The sequence below is a fragment of the Euprymna scolopes genome, chromosome 39 (genome assembly GCF_053919585.1).
Source record: "Euprymna scolopes isolate OS-2025 chromosome 39, ASM5391958v1, whole genome shotgun sequence".
NCBI lineage: Eukaryota > Metazoa > Mollusca > Cephalopoda > Sepiida > Sepiolidae > Euprymna > Euprymna scolopes.
The window spans coordinates 30,840,580-30,856,339 of record NC_136520.1 but is presented as its reverse complement, the minus strand read 5'-3'; the positions used below and the strand labels follow the sequence as shown (position 1 = coordinate 30,856,339).

The following is a 15,760-nucleotide window of genomic DNA, read 5'->3' as shown; positions in this document are numbered from 1 at the left end:
GCTTCTTTGTGTAGCCAAGTACCTCTGCCGCAGCGGAGAATACAGGCCTACTTAGTGAGTCCTACATTTGTTCTGGTGAATCAGAATCATCAGTGATTTCTTCCAATGCTGAGTTGATTGCAAGTTGTAGTCTATCTGGCCATCTTCTTTCTCCAAGCTTTGACATGTCTAGCCTTCTCTTGTGCTTTGTTGTCGCCCTACTATACACAGGTTTTATGGTGAACTTGAATGTTTTAATAAATTAAAAACAAACGTTTACAAATCATATTTTTCTATGTAACCTTCAATCATATTGAGACACTATTAAAAGTATTTTGCCTCATTTAAAGTTACTGTATTCACTAAGTTATATAAATGCATTAAAACCAAGGCCATTCCTATAACAGGTAGATAGATCTAACATTTGGAGGCTTTTATTGGAGGTAAGATTTATAGTTAATCATCAAAAAATATTTTTCACTATTGTTGTCTCAAGAAAATTTAATTCTAAAAATGGTGTTCTAATCCACCAAATTTATTTCCACTGAAACTCTGTATTATAGCATAAGAATTATATTTGGATCATAAGTTTATGAGTAATATTCTGTAAAAAGTAAAAACTGAATTTTATTGAGAACTATTTTTTGTTATCATTATTAAATTAAAAAAGTGAAAGCAATAGTTCATTCAGAAAACAGATTCTAACCCATCAAATTTATTTCAGTTGAGATTCTGTTTTATGTCATAAATTGCATTTGGATTATAAGTTTGTGAATATACTGCATGAAGTTAAAATTGAATTTTATTGGAAATCATTTTTTCGGCATTATCAATTAAAAAAAAAAAGTTAAAATAATAGTTCATATTGTTTTGATGTCTTAAACAAGATTTATATATTTTTGTAAACGTTTCATGTTATAATCTTTTAATAGATTTTTTTTTTCATATTGACAGCATTGTTTCAGGGTTCGTTCAGATTTTCAATGCCCATTACAAGGACTCTGTGAAATTTTCAAAGCCTTTTCCAGAAAAAATTCAATTTTCCAAAATAAAATTTGATACATAAACAATGATATACTAAAACAAAAAAACTTAATAATTGACAACGGAAAAAGTCATATTTATCTCTTATTTCATTAAGTAGTTTTAATCGTCACACAGTTATTTACATAGAGTTCTCTAACATGCAACAAAACCAGTCAATTATTTACAGTTTTGGTTCGTTTTGTGGTTAATTCCCAGCCATGTGCGATTTCAAGACATTTTCACCCAGTTTTGCATAAGACAAATGCTTTTTTACATGCACAACAAACATATTTATATTCCCTGATCCACTTATATTTGACCAACCAAGCATGATTAAATGTTATTTTCCCTATTGTAGATTTTATTTACAAACTTTGAATTTTCGGTATTGTGGATAAAAGAGTTACATTCCTTTATCTCAAAACTACCCATTATTATATGGAAAACTGAGTAATTTTGTGATCAAGGGACATAACTCTTGTCTCCACAATAATACGATGCAATTTTAGAACAATGTATTTCGATTTTATTTTCAATATTAAAAAAAATATTTTAATGGTATTTTTATTAATACTTAAAAAAATAATTTAAATAGCATTTATTTTGATTTTATTTTTAATATATCAACACAAATTTTTACTAGACATAAAGAATACAATTTTTAAGGCCTTTTCAAGACATTTTCCATATTTTCAAGGATTTTTCAAGGTAATAATAGAAATAAGGTATTTTCAAGGCAAAAATCAAAATTCAAGGGCTTTTTAAACCTGTGCGAACCTGCTGTTTTTTCAAAAACTAACATTTTTAATGCCTTTGTTTATTTAAAGTTATATGTCCCTACATTTATAGGAATTTGTCAATAATTGTCAAATTTTATCAATTAGTTCATTGTGGTTCTTATTATTTGATATGTAAACAGCTCTGTCCAGTCTAGACAGACTATAAGTACCTACTGAAGAGTGCCTGCACGTAAAATTTTTGTGGCAAGAGTTGTGCTATCTTCAACCACACCTCTAAGTCGACACTGTTATAATTGAGTCGACACTGTTATAATATATATAAGTTCAGGACGACTGGAAATAATGTCAAGATAAGCTGAGAACATATACAACACTTAGTATTCCTAAATGGTCACCCATTTGGTACTGGCCAGGTTAATCATTGCTTAACTTTAGTAATCTGGCTAATGTGTCAACATGATTATGCTGTATATATTTGATATGTAAAACACATAAAAAGACCCCTCCCCACAGGTGAATTTTAATTACTATTTCAATTATCTAAAAAATCAATTATCTAAAAAATCAATTATCTCAGCTCATCTCTCATCTCCGTCGTCTTTCAGGATGCTTCACCACTGATTCTACAGGACTTCTCCAGTTCTCTCAATCTCGCATGATAGTTTGCAGGTCCCAAACACTTCCCAATACTGTGTCCTGTAGCAGGTTATCGATGTAGGTCATTCTTTTTCTACCATGGTTTGGGAGTTCATCTGTTGGTATCCAGAGAACTAGCTTGCTTGCTTCCTCTTTGTTGTGTCTTATGCAGTGACCGCCTACTCTCATCCTTTTCTGCTGTACTTTCAGTGATATTGGTGGAAGGTCATCATAAAGCTGGGGGGAAGGATATTACACAGAGGAGTAGTATCTTTTCGAGTGGCCATCAGGCATCCACAACAGAACATGGTAGATATAGTAATTGTCTGTATTTTTGAGATGAGGTGTTTTCATTGGTTGAGATTTTCGGACTGACTTCCTCATCTTGGTTGTTATAGTCACAATGTTTCGTCCGTTTTGCCCTCCGGCCTTCATCAGGTGTTTTGTATCGAACTAGGGAACCGTTTGTTAGGAGTCTCGAACCCAACCCTTTATTATGTCCTAGTGACATATGGCCGAGTGGTCCTAGACATTGTATCAAAGTTTACAGTTACCCAAAGGTGCTGAGTTCAATCCTGAACAAAGGCAGTGAAAAGTAACATTCAAAACAGAGAATTAGCAACTATGTCCCAGAGCCTAGCTGGAGTCCAAACATGGTACCCCCGTAATAATAATAAAGGGTTGTGTTCGAGACTCTTAAACGGTTCCCCAGTTCGATACAAAACACCTGATGAAGGCCGGAGGACAAAATAACTATAACAACCAAGATGAGGAAGTCAGTCCGAAAATCTCAATCAATGGTGGATCTAGAGGAGTAAACCTCGATAATCAATCCTGTTATTCCATGGGTAACGGTAGTTCCAGTTGCACTCACTGACAAACTGATGATATGGATCTGAGAACAACATGATTTCGCAGATGATCAGATAAAATTGACGATGAGAAGGCACACAAGCTCTAGTTAGCAGAGAACTGTGGAACTGCATGTGGCACAGCGCCCCATGCTTTTATGCAATGTACAACCGAAACTTCAATTATCTAAAAAAAATTCACATTGCCTTGAGTAAGAGACTTCCAAGTTGCATGATTGCCTGGCCTGTTATAGAGATGGCCTTGGATTTTAAAGAATTACTTGAAGAAAATCATGAAATCAAGATATTTACCATGAATACATTTTTCTTGCTTGACCATTCTTTTGGCGCTTTCTCACATTTTGCATTTTGGAGGTTAAAAATCATTTCTGGATTACCGTTCTTCGATCCTGACACTTGAGCAGCTGCGCGCTGGTCACGATAAAATGCAATGTTGGATCCAAATAATTTCACATAAGACTGACTCCATTTTTTGCTGAAATTAAATAAGAAAGATTGTTTCTTTTTAATATATCATAAAAAAATACATAAAAAAATGTCATTCATTTTTTATATAACTAACTAGAAAGATATCTGCCCCAAGATGTGAGACTAATTGTAGACCCGGAAATGCTGTTGAAAGTTTATTTTTTAACCATCTATAATAGACAACATTGTTCATATTTCCCATTCATTTCAATTATCATTAGAAAGTTAACACCATTAAATTGGTATCTGTTTTGTTGCTGGCTCATTTTTTCCCCTTACTTTTTCTCTTGTGCTCCTGAATTAATTTTTTATTCAAGCCAGATATGGAGAACTAAAGGAACAGGACAGATAAATGAATTATCTGATCAAAATTATTTTGCACCACTTTTATGCCCCCTTACAAAACTAAAAATGAAGGGACTAACATTATTTTAATTTCAATCAAAGTTCATTATTTGATTTTGGATCCAAATTCATTATATGATTTGGGATCAAAATTTATATGATTTTGATCAAAATTTATTATAAAATTTTGAATCAAAATTTATTATATTATTGGATCATAGATTTATTCTATGATTTTGATCACCATTCATTATATGACTTTGATCAAAATTTGTTATATGATTTTGATCAAAATTTATATGACATGATCAAAATTTATATGATTTTGATCCAAATTCATTATATGATTTTGATCGAAATTTATTATATGATTTTGATCCAAAGTTATTATATGATGGTGATCAAGATTCATTATGATTTTCATTCAGGTTTAAGTTTAAGGGATCTTAAAAAGAAATCGAAATTCAAGAAATCTTGCTTAAGTGATTCCTAATGACAATGGATCAAATTCAATGCAAATCTTAAATATGGAAATTTTCAAATGGGGCTGTTGTATCCATATTATGCCCTCTCTCCCAATCCCTTCGAAAATACTCCAAAGGAACTAAACTTTGAGGAATATTTATGAACCAGACTACCTTAATATTGAAAGACTACAAAAAAAAAGTCAGAGTTGGAGGGGAGTGCAGATATTTTCAAATTGTTGGAGTGAGAATTTTGCAATTCTAAGTCAAATTTTATACCTTTCACTGCTACAACCCTTCTTTGAACACGTTTTGAGATGAATAATTTTAAATAATAAAAAAATTATACATTTTAAATAATAAAAAAATATAATTTAAATAAAAAAATTATTTACCCGACTTTTTTGCCATTTTCCATTACTTTAGTTTTGTTCAAAAATGCTGCTTTATCCTGAAAATAAAAATATTTAAAAGAACCATGAACAAAATAAAAATTATAAATATCAATCTCATTATAAATAATATAAAAAGTCTTTTATAAGCAATTCATTTCAGCAAAAGCAATCTCTTTAGTGACAAGCAATAAGGATTTCATATTGTAAGATCAACAGATGACGTGCTGACTGTAATATTGCACAGGGTCAGTGAATTTGTTGATGGGGACTAGGTTTCTAGGATGATAGCTCTTGACATAGTAAAGGCTTTTGATAGGGTTTTGCTCCATTAGCATTCTAGTTATAGAATATCTGAAAATATCCTTTTGACTGTCAAATCCTTTTTCTCTATAAAAGTAGTTGTTGATGAGCAAAAGGCTGAAACAAATAGTATCAACATTAACTTGATAGTGCTTGACTTCAGAGGCAATCCTTTTCCAACAGATATAGATTCAGATAAGTCCTAATATACACTACTACTGCTGTATCAGCTGTGCTGTTGCACACTTTCCTGTCTTTACAGAGTGCACAATCGATTACTATATCTCATAAAGGTGAACTGTTCTCATCATTATAAGACTTTTCTACAGAAGACATATTGTTAGTTTACGAAGTGCCTTCAATAAGTTTCCAGACTTTTTTTTGCATGGGTGCTTTTATGGATAGTTTTTTTTTGTTTTTTTTTACATGGAGGTTACCACTTATCAAGGGCCGAAGGCCACTCAGAGATAAGGGTTACTGCGTGTACAGTAATCAATGAGATAGTATTGTAGTAATCATTAGTATTGGAGATTTGATAGAGTGTCTTACTTAAGAGGGCGGTTTGTCAGGAATTTGTTTATGTTGGACTTGAAGACATCCAAGTTGTAGTCAGGTGGGAAACAGGCAAACGGAAGAGAGTTCCACAATCGTGCACTTCTAAGAAAGAAGTCTGCCCATAGAATCTACGTTTGGATTTAGGCACAGATAAAGAGTGGGGAAAATTATTGACAGTAGTTTCAGCCAGACGGGTGTTTCTCGTGAAAGATTGGCAAGGGGGTAAGAGAGATTGGAGCTCAGACGAGCACTTGCCATGGAAATAACGATAAAACAAAGACAGGCTCGCAACGTCTCTTCTGTGGGAGAGAGGCTGCAGGGAAGAGAAAAGGGTATCCCTCACTAAGCTACAAAATCTATTTTGCACTCTGTCAAGGCAGGATAGGCTGTTTTTAGCAGTTCCTGTCCAGATGTGGCAGCAGTACTCCATCCTTGGACGTACTTGGCTTTTATGCAGATAGAGAATTGCATAAGTAGTGAGATGAAACTCTTGTCCCCTTCAAAGTAATCTCCTCCAGCTGCAATGCACTTGTTGTACCTTTCCAACAACTTCTAGAAGGCCCCCATGGAAGTACTCGTGTGTGAGCGTGTCAATGACCCTCATCACAGTCTCTTTCATCTTCTCAATTGTCTCATAACGACAGCCTCAAAGGTTTTCCTTGAGCTTAGGGAATAACCAAAAGTCACAGAGAGAAAGGTCTGGACTATAGGGAGGGTGAGGAAGTGTCTTGATGCCCATCAAATAGTCTGTGACAAGGATGGAGTTATGCACATCACCCTTGGGACAAACTTCACGCAAATCTTCTGCATCTTCAGTTTCTCACGAATCATTGTGTGTACAGTTCCCACACTGACATCAAACTGTCTCTATATTGTCTTTATACAATGGTCCTTATCCATGAAATTCTTTATTTGGCCAATCAACTCTGGTGTTTCTTACTTCTCCCACACCTCTCATCATCCCTCACAGACACCCTGCCTTCCTTAAATCTCTTATGCCATTCAAAAACTGATGCTCAACTCATGCAAGATGGTCCAAAAGCAGACTGAAGTATTCCATACGTTTCTGTGGCATTTTTTCCAAATTTAAAACAAGATTATATTGCATATCGTTCTTCTAAAGTGTCCTCACGTCCAGATTGCATTTTGGAAATTCACCAACTGTGACAATCAGGCTTTAGTAAGGTGTATTTCAATTCCTGCTGTAGCTGTTAATTTGAACCTGAAATCATAAAAAAATGGTCAGTCATCTTATAAGATGTATAGCAATAACATACTGAATTTTTCAAGAGTCTACAACAATTTTAAATGCTTGTACAAAAAAGTCTGGAAATTTATTGAAGGAACCTTGTATGTTTATGCTGTCAATTTCAATGGAAAGTGTTTGACTGAGCTCCAATTGTAAGGCATTCATAACAAGCACTTGTCTTCTTCCACAATAGAAAGTGACTGAGAATTAAGTTTCCGTCAGAATATTCATAAACAAAGTCATTTTCATTGCCACCTGTCAAACACATTACTGACTAGTTAAGGATTCTGTTCCGGGGCCCAACTCATTTTCTAATCATCAATGGCCTTCTTACTCCTATATTGAGCTCATTTGTTGACAGCTATGTAGACAACACAACTGTCTATGGCAACACTTCGAGGAGCATTAATGATCAACGTTTTTGCTGGTTCTCTCTCTTCTAACCTAAAGCATAAAAAAATCTAAAATTTTATACCAAAATAAGTTTTTAAGGTCGTAATATGTTTTTTTTTCTTTTGTGTGTTTAATGTGTGTAATACTGTTTTTAAACAGATTCTTCAACTGTAGCATCAGTTTTATGTCAAATGAAAATAAATATTTTAAGTTGAATACTCCTGTTTTTTATAAGAATAATTTTTTTTGTTAAAAGGGTTGAAAGTTTATTATATTTGTTTGTGTAGCCAGTTAAAATTAGTTTAATAATTTTTCATAATATGAATTACACGTTTCTGTTTTGAAAAATCTTTGGTTTTCTTGGATGACGACTGTATATGTATAGGAAAATAAATATTTGGAGGACTCTCTAGAATTTTGAAGGTTAAGAGATTATCAACGGCCAGCGAAGGGGAAGGGGAGGAGGTGGGTAAATCTTACGACTATCCCGGGTGGCAAAATTAGTTGTTACGCTACTAGATTTTTGTTTCGTTTCTTTTACCTTGACAGCATTTAAAATTGAGGGAGTTGGTGATGGATGTCGTTCTGTTGAAAAACTTCCAGGTTTCTGAAAAAAAAAAGAATACAAAAAAAATTGTGAAAATGGCAGAAAACAAATAGTTGTCAAATAATAAATTATAATTGATTAAAAATATTAAAAAGTTGATAATCAGATTCTTGCATCATCTAATTTTTTAAATAGTATTATACCTTTTATTATTATTACTTAATTTATTTATTTATATATCAGGTTGACAAAAAAGTTCTTGCAGTTTTTAACTTCTAAATTCAGATGAACATATCTCAGCTCAAACAAAAATTTATTGATCGAAATAAGCACCATCCGAATCAACATACTTTTGCCAATGCAAAGCAAGTGTATTTATGCCAGTAATGTAAAAATCTTGCGTTCTGGTGGCTATGAAGTCGCCAAAAGCGTCTCTGATATCGCTTAGGTTTTTGAAGCATTTCTCATGCAGAAAGTTGTTGAGATGCTTGGAAAAGTGGTAGTCAGTAAGTGAGAGATCTGGAGAGTATGACGGATCAGAGTTTCGTAACCCAGTTCGTTCAACTTCTGATTAATAGTCGCTGAGATTTGGAACTTATAAAATTGCCAAAAAAAGTGGCAGACTACTAATATATAAAAGTAAACTTGTCTGTGTCTGTAGAAAGTCTCTACCTAACTCCTCTCTGAATTTTTGGTCTCCTGACTTGAAACTTGATATTTAGGAGATTTGAACCTGTGGAACAATTTTTTAGCTTGTGAAAATAGATGCTAATGAGTTAAAATTGCAAAAATAAAAAAATAAATAAAAACAGTTGACCTTTGTAGGGCAAGTCGAATTAAACTGTTACTCCTGCTGTTATTTTTGCACATGCGCAAAATTAAACATTCTTAGCTGAAAGTCACTTAATTTTTAACCTTCATATCCATCATGTAGCTTAGATGGTAATGACATTGGAGTGATAAATAATGACTAAGGCTGGAGCGTTAAATGTTTTGGTTTCAATTCTAGCGGATGGCACCCAAGTCATATATATATAGAACTGCACACCTGTGGGACTCCCTTTCGTTTTCCTGCTTTCCAGCTGACTACAATATGGTCGTTTTCAAGTCCAATATAAACAAGTTCTTGATGAGCCGTTCCCCTTAAGTAATCCAATTTACCAAATTTACACTAACGATTACTATGATATTGTCCCATTGACTACTCTACACTCTTTAACCCTTATCCTCGAGTGGCCTCTAGGCCTTGATAAGTGGTGATTTATTTATAAAAAAGAATATCAGTCACATGTCTTTTGGAGATAAAAGAATTAATATTATAATACAGATACACATCAATAAAAAATTATAAAAATAATAGCATGAAAATAAAATTTAAAAATTAATAATAGTTAAATAGTATAAACCTAATAAAAGAAATTAACACTTGGGTAATGTTTCTACTAAGATATTCTGGACCATTCATAGGCTGGACAAAAGAACTCAGATAACTGGAACAGAAGGCTAGGAAACTAATGACTATGCACAATGCACTTCACCCAAAGAATGACATTGACTTATTCTATATAAAGAAGATAAAAGTAGGGAAGAGGACTGTCAAATCTAGAAAACTGTGTGGAGGAAGAACTGGAAAAAAAAAATAAACCAGAACACAAAAAGACTGATTCTCAAAGCAAGAGGCACTACCAAAATGAACAATATGGAGAGCTGTAAAGCTGGAAACAAAAAGATGAGAAGAAAAAAGTTGGATAAGCAGCTCTATGGACGATCAATGAGATTAACCAAGGAAGAGATGCAAGAAAACACCAAGGCATGGCTACAAAAAGGACACTTGATAAGAGAAACTGAATCACTACTAATATCTCAACAGAATGCAATTAGAACATACTAAATGAAAGCTAAAATAGATAAAACAGTAAATGTAGACTCTGTGGATAAAGAGATAAAACAGTAAAATACATAAGTGATTGCATGAAATTAGACATAAAAAAAATGCAAAGCAAATAAGATTATGTTGGAAAGACAGTACAATGGGAACTATGCAAATAAATACAATTGGAACATACAGACAAATTAGACAAACACAAACTGGAGACAGTACAGGAAAATGAAAAGCACAAAATCGTCTAGGACATAGGTATACAAATAGACAAGCTCATTCAAGCAAGGAGACTGGTTGTCATAATAATTAACCTGCCATTGCAACGGATTACAGATTGAGGATCAAGGCGATAAGAATGGAATTTGTCAGAGAACTGAAAGGAATATGGAATATCAAGAAAGTCAATATAATACGAATACAGCAGAGTCCCGGGATACGGCATTAATCTGTTCCGGGGTTGGGATCGTAAGGTGAAATCGCTGTATGGCAGGGCCAAAGCAAAATTTTATACAGTGCATATGAAAAATTAGTAACAAAATACAGTACAGTATATAATACACATGGTTATAATCAAATCACATGATAAATAACACTGTAAGGCCGGGACAAATACCGTAACCTGGGTTCGGAAAAACATTATATTCCACATTTTAACCTGAAAAAATGTATCCTGGGGTCACCGTATCCCGGGGTTCTGCTGTAATTGTCTGAGCACTTGGAAACCATGAAAAAAAGGTTTGGGGAAATTGGAATCAAAAGGAAGATTAAGATCAGGCGAAATCATAAGGAAAATCCTTGCATGTAGAAACCAACTCACATAAGCTATGAACACTAACCAGCCACATGTAAGTGAAAATAGAAATAAAGCAAAACACAATCCAAGGGGTCAGAAGTTATCAGAAATATCATAAATTAAACGCCCCCATCCCACCCCAGTTCTCACCAAAAACAAAACAAAACACTTATTATCACCCAAATTCCAGTGAAGACCAATCATCATTGCCGGCAAGAAATCATTGGGATAATGCAAAAAGATTTGCAACAGATACCAAAAAAGGTGGAGAGTACTTGAAATTTGAGGACTCATATTATTCAGACTCCAGGGAACACCACAGGTCATTGTTAGCAAGCAATCACTAATAATAACCTGTATGAAAACTAGTGAGATACTCTCTTGGCTTAACTTTGCGAACAAAGATTCTATGAAGAAGGCTGTTCACGTCAACTGCAGGCACGCTTGTGGCTGATGAGCCTAATGCGGGACAAGCAGGTTTGGCCGCAGCGGCTGCAGTCAAAAGTTATGTCAGGTACGGCTCCTGAGGCTTCTCGGATCTTCCTCCTGCAGCATATCTCCTTAGATTCTCTGTGCAGGAGACCTTAAAGGAGATGACAACCTGGTGGACAGTGCGTCACCAGGTGTCACGATTAGCAGCGAGAGTAGACCACTGGTGGTGATCAATGTGGCAGTCACTGAGGAATATCTTCAGAGAGTCTTTTATCGTTTCTTTGTCATATAGGACTATCCATTCTGGAGACATGCCCGGCCCAGCATAGCTGCGACTTCAGCAGCATGGCCTCGATGCTGGTGATCTCTGCCTGCTCGATGACCTCAACAATAATAATAATAAAATAATGGTCTACACAGTATTCTGCTTGTTTTTTCTTTAGTTAGTTTATACGTCATACTTTAAAAAAGGCCAAATACAATTTTTAAAGGCCAAACTGACTCCAAAAAGGTCAAATTTTGGCTTTAAAAGAACTAATCCAGCAATCCTGGACAACAATATGAGAGTGATCTCCCTTTAATGTAGCCTTGTTTTCGAATATCATTATGATAATAATATATGATCGTTGTTGTAATAATGTGAGAAAGGAACTTGTAGTAATTTTGATGTGCAGCAGCTCTTCATTGAAGAAAGAAGTTAGTGAAACCTTATGTAAAAAAAAAAAAAAAAAGGGAACATTCGTAAAAAAAAAAACAGGGCAAGAAAAGAAAAACATTGTTTGTCAAGAGATGCTGGATTGAAAGAGTCAATTAAAGATTGTCTCTTACAATGTGATTTTATTATTTGTATTGAACTATGTAGCACAATATTTGTTTCTGAGTACTTATTAGTATTTATTAATTTATCTCATTTGGGTTAGTTCTATATTTAAAATATAATAGACACTATTTTCATAGAAATGTTAATAAACTCATATTTTTTGTGTGTTATTGCTTTTTCCAAATGCAAAAAAAAAATATCATTTTTTAAAATTGAGATTCGTTTTTATTTGTTTAAAAAAAATTAGTTAGTTGGCAATTATTTGAATATTAATATTATCAAACCTTATTGCATTATTTCAAAAGAAATATTATAATTAAAACGTAAATTTTGCATATAGATGAAGAAAGCAGGTGTGGAGTTACAACAGGGTACCGCCAATAATCAAATATAAAAAAAATAATAATTTGATAATAAAAATATTACTATCACTACCAATACAACTACCATGACAAAGATGACGAGAAAGAAGAAGACAAAAAAAAAAGAAAAAGAAGAAATCTTATAAACTGTGCCCTTTCTCACCAAAATGAATAATTATGAAGGGTTAAGGAGGATGAAAGGACAGAGGAGGAAGAACTCTAACCAAATGAGTATGAAGAGTACTTGGGGAGGGTTATAGCCACCCAAGTTACAGTTAAGACCAATGGTCATTGGCAGCGAAAAATCAATAAGCAGCTGTCATGATAATGCAAACTAATTTGCAAATGTTATTGAAAGAGATAGAAAGTACTGGAAATCTGGGGTGATTTCTTGTCACCCAGATTCCAAGGAACACCATCGGTTATTCTCAGCGAGCAATCTCTGATGATAGCCTGTGTGAGAACTTAGTTAGTACTACTACTGCTGCTACTACTACTACTACTACTACTACTACTACTGTCCGGTCGGTGCAAAAGTTTTTTTTCCAGTTTGTAGAAAGGCCATTGTAATTTATTTTAAGCATATTGCTATGACTTAAACATGTCAACATGATTACTTTATAATTTTTTCTTTCAGATTATTAAAACTTTTTAGTTATTAATGATTATTGTCGATTTGACAACTTGGAAGCATATTGTTGATATACAGAAGAAGAGTCATGCCATAGTGTTTTGGAGATCTTCATACTAATCAACAACCTGAAGACAAACTTTAATAAAGTTCCAAAAAGTACGGCTAGTAATCACAACGTTTAAATTAAAGAAACGGTTAATATAATTCCATTGTGAATATCTGCCGTATTCGTCATTTTCTATTGATTTTATTGTTCAGGTGAAAGGAATTAGTTCCAAGTTGACTAAGTAGTTTCACGTGAAGCAAATCAGTATCAAACACGTATGTGCGCCTACCTCTGTTAGTGTTTGTTAACGATATAATTACGTTTTTGTTTGATGTTCTTTTATAAATTGAGCAATCAAGATCGTAGAAACCGGCGATGATCAAATATTGGAATAAAATAATGAAAACGGCATTAAATGTTTCATATTATAAATGTACTATAAATGCATGGCTTTTTAATAATGTCGATTCGATTTGCCGATTCGATGAAGACTTTTGGACATCATGTTACTTCTAGAACATTCTATGATTTTTGATTGTGCAGTCTGTACATTACAAATATGGCGGACCAACACCCGTGAGAAATGAGATTACTTCATAATTTTTTCTTTCAGATTATCAAAACTTTTTAGTTATTAATGATGACGAGAGAAAGGAAATTTCATTTCAATACTTAAAAAACAGCTTTATTTGTCATCTTCGTTAGTAGCGTGTACATGCAAGAAACGGGTTAGTAAGAGAGTTTAGTGTTCGTTCGCGCTTGTATTTATAGTAGTCGTGAAAAGAGTTCCTGATGTGGAGACGAAGATTAGATATTAAACAAGCCTGTTGAGAGAGAGAGACAAGTGTTCAATGTGTTTACGTGTGTAGGAGCGTGCGTCCGATAGTAGATATGGGACAAAGGGTTAGTGTCTCATTGTAGGAAAGAGTACTTGTGTGAAGTGCATGTGGAAGTTTTGACGATAGCCATGTTGGTTTGTTGTACTCACGTTAGGCCTGGGGCCAAATGCCCAGGCGAATGTCTGCTGTCAGTGAAAGCCAGGGAGAAAAAGAGAGAGAGGGTTTGCCAATTTTGCCTTTTATATACTCGGTCACGTGACTAAGAGCTGGCTTGTGATTGGACAAGCCAGAAAGAAAATGGATTTCAAATCTCGAACCGCAAGAATTTACTCCTACTACTGTGCTTATTGCAAGTTCATCTACTACAACATCATTCATGTTTTTTGCAATATTCTCAAATATGTTGACCCCAAAACGACCGTCAACAGAAAAGGAATAATCTTTCATCATGATAATGTTCATCTTCACACTTTTGACCAAAGATTTTCTAGGAAAATTTGGTTGGAAAAATCTTACCCCATCCTGTATATTTTCCTGATGTAGCTCCCTCGGATTATCTCTTATTTCGAGGACTACAAAACCATTTAGCTTTACATTTCGAGGACTACAAAACCTTAGCTTTACATCACAAGAGAAGATTGAACTTGAGTTAGATTCATATTTCATATAAAAACCTAAAGAATTTTACAAGTGAGGAATTTATAAGCCCGTTGATAGATGGAATCAAATTACAGAGAACAAAGGTCATTATTGTTAGGAATAAAAATTTTCAAAATGAGTTTTTCATTTTCAAGATGAAATTTTAATCGATAAAATCTTTGCATCAAGCTACTACTAATAATAATTGCAATAATAGATTTAATAGATTTTTTTGTCAATGTTACCCAAAGCCGGCCAGAGGCTTACTTGGCCAAAACGTGGTGAGATGACAACAACTATGGAAGGCAGTAATTGCAGTGAATGCAGTCAGGAGATTCAGAGTTCCTATCCGTCGTGGTTACCTCCTGACGAAGGTCAGAGGAATAGTTGGACGAAACATTGTGAAACAACTAATAAAAGATGAGGATAATAGTGCGCAATAAATAAAATTAGTTAACTATTCTGTACGTTTAAGTCAACATTTATATAAAAACTTTTTCTGATGATATCAGTTTTACGTTTTTTTTAATATGACATCAGCATGTTTCAAAATGCACACTGAAGATTTGTCAGCCATGTTCAGCCTCCAAGAATATTTCAGTAAGAGGCCAGATTGCAGCTGTGGACTAAAATAATAGAGACTTCCTACCCCCTCCTCTCTAACCCCCTCTCTCTCTCCTACCGAAATAAAAATCCCTCTTCTGAAGCCCTTCCTCTTTCTGGCACTTCTTTGGATGTTAGAATGTTCCAACCATTTTTACAGCAACATTAGCAACAGATTTGATGTAAGTCATTTGATTAAGTGATTTAAGGCCTGGAACAAGAATCGATCCTAGGAGCTTATCAAAGAAAGGGGCTTCCTCAGCCAGAGATTTTTTTCCCTCGGCACCAAAACCAATGGAGTCTAGGTCATTTTTTAAATGCCATTTTTCCTGTTGATTGTAGTATGTTGCTAGTCCATGTGCAGTTCTAGGAGGTCTATCATCCCAGGCTTTGCCTTCTCTTTTTTTGAGAAGGAGTTAGTTTATTGTTAATCGCCTGAGGAGCCCTTACTGGAGAATGCTGACGAGGCTGCTCAGGCATTTTTTTTTTTTTTGCAGGTCAGAGTGGTCTTCATCTATGGTGTTGGCTTTTCAATCCAACTTTCCAACCCTTGTGTCACATGATCCCGTCATAGGAGAGAGATAAATAACTTCCACAAGAAGAGATTCATTTTAGTGGAAGTAAAATTGAGGTTCAAGTGTTAGTGGTGGAAGTAGAGAAGATTGCTTTTAGAAGCGTTAGAAGAAATAAACTATTTTCCCATTGCTTCAGATGTTCATTTAATTTCCATTTGATGGCTGC

At 34.2% G+C, this 15,760-nt stretch overlaps 1 protein-coding gene across 9 annotated transcripts in view; it reads right to left on the bottom strand.

Moving 5' to 3' along the window:
* LOC145263697 (rho GTPase-activating protein 12-like) overlaps positions 1-15,760 on the bottom strand; it is a 451,066-nt gene that overhangs the window by 77,535 nt on the left and 357,771 nt on the right. For all 9 annotated transcript variants that reach the window (XM_080120640.1, XM_080120644.1, XM_080120638.1 and 6 more), the window contains 3 exons: positions 7,964-8,029; positions 4,926-4,981; positions 3,545-3,728 (listed from right to left, as the gene is read on the bottom strand). In XM_080120640.1, the coding sequence (XP_079976766.1) occupies positions 3,545-3,728; positions 4,926-4,981; positions 7,964-8,029 (306 nt within the window). The remainder of the gene's footprint in view (positions 1-3,544; positions 3,729-4,925; positions 4,982-7,963; positions 8,030-15,760) is intronic.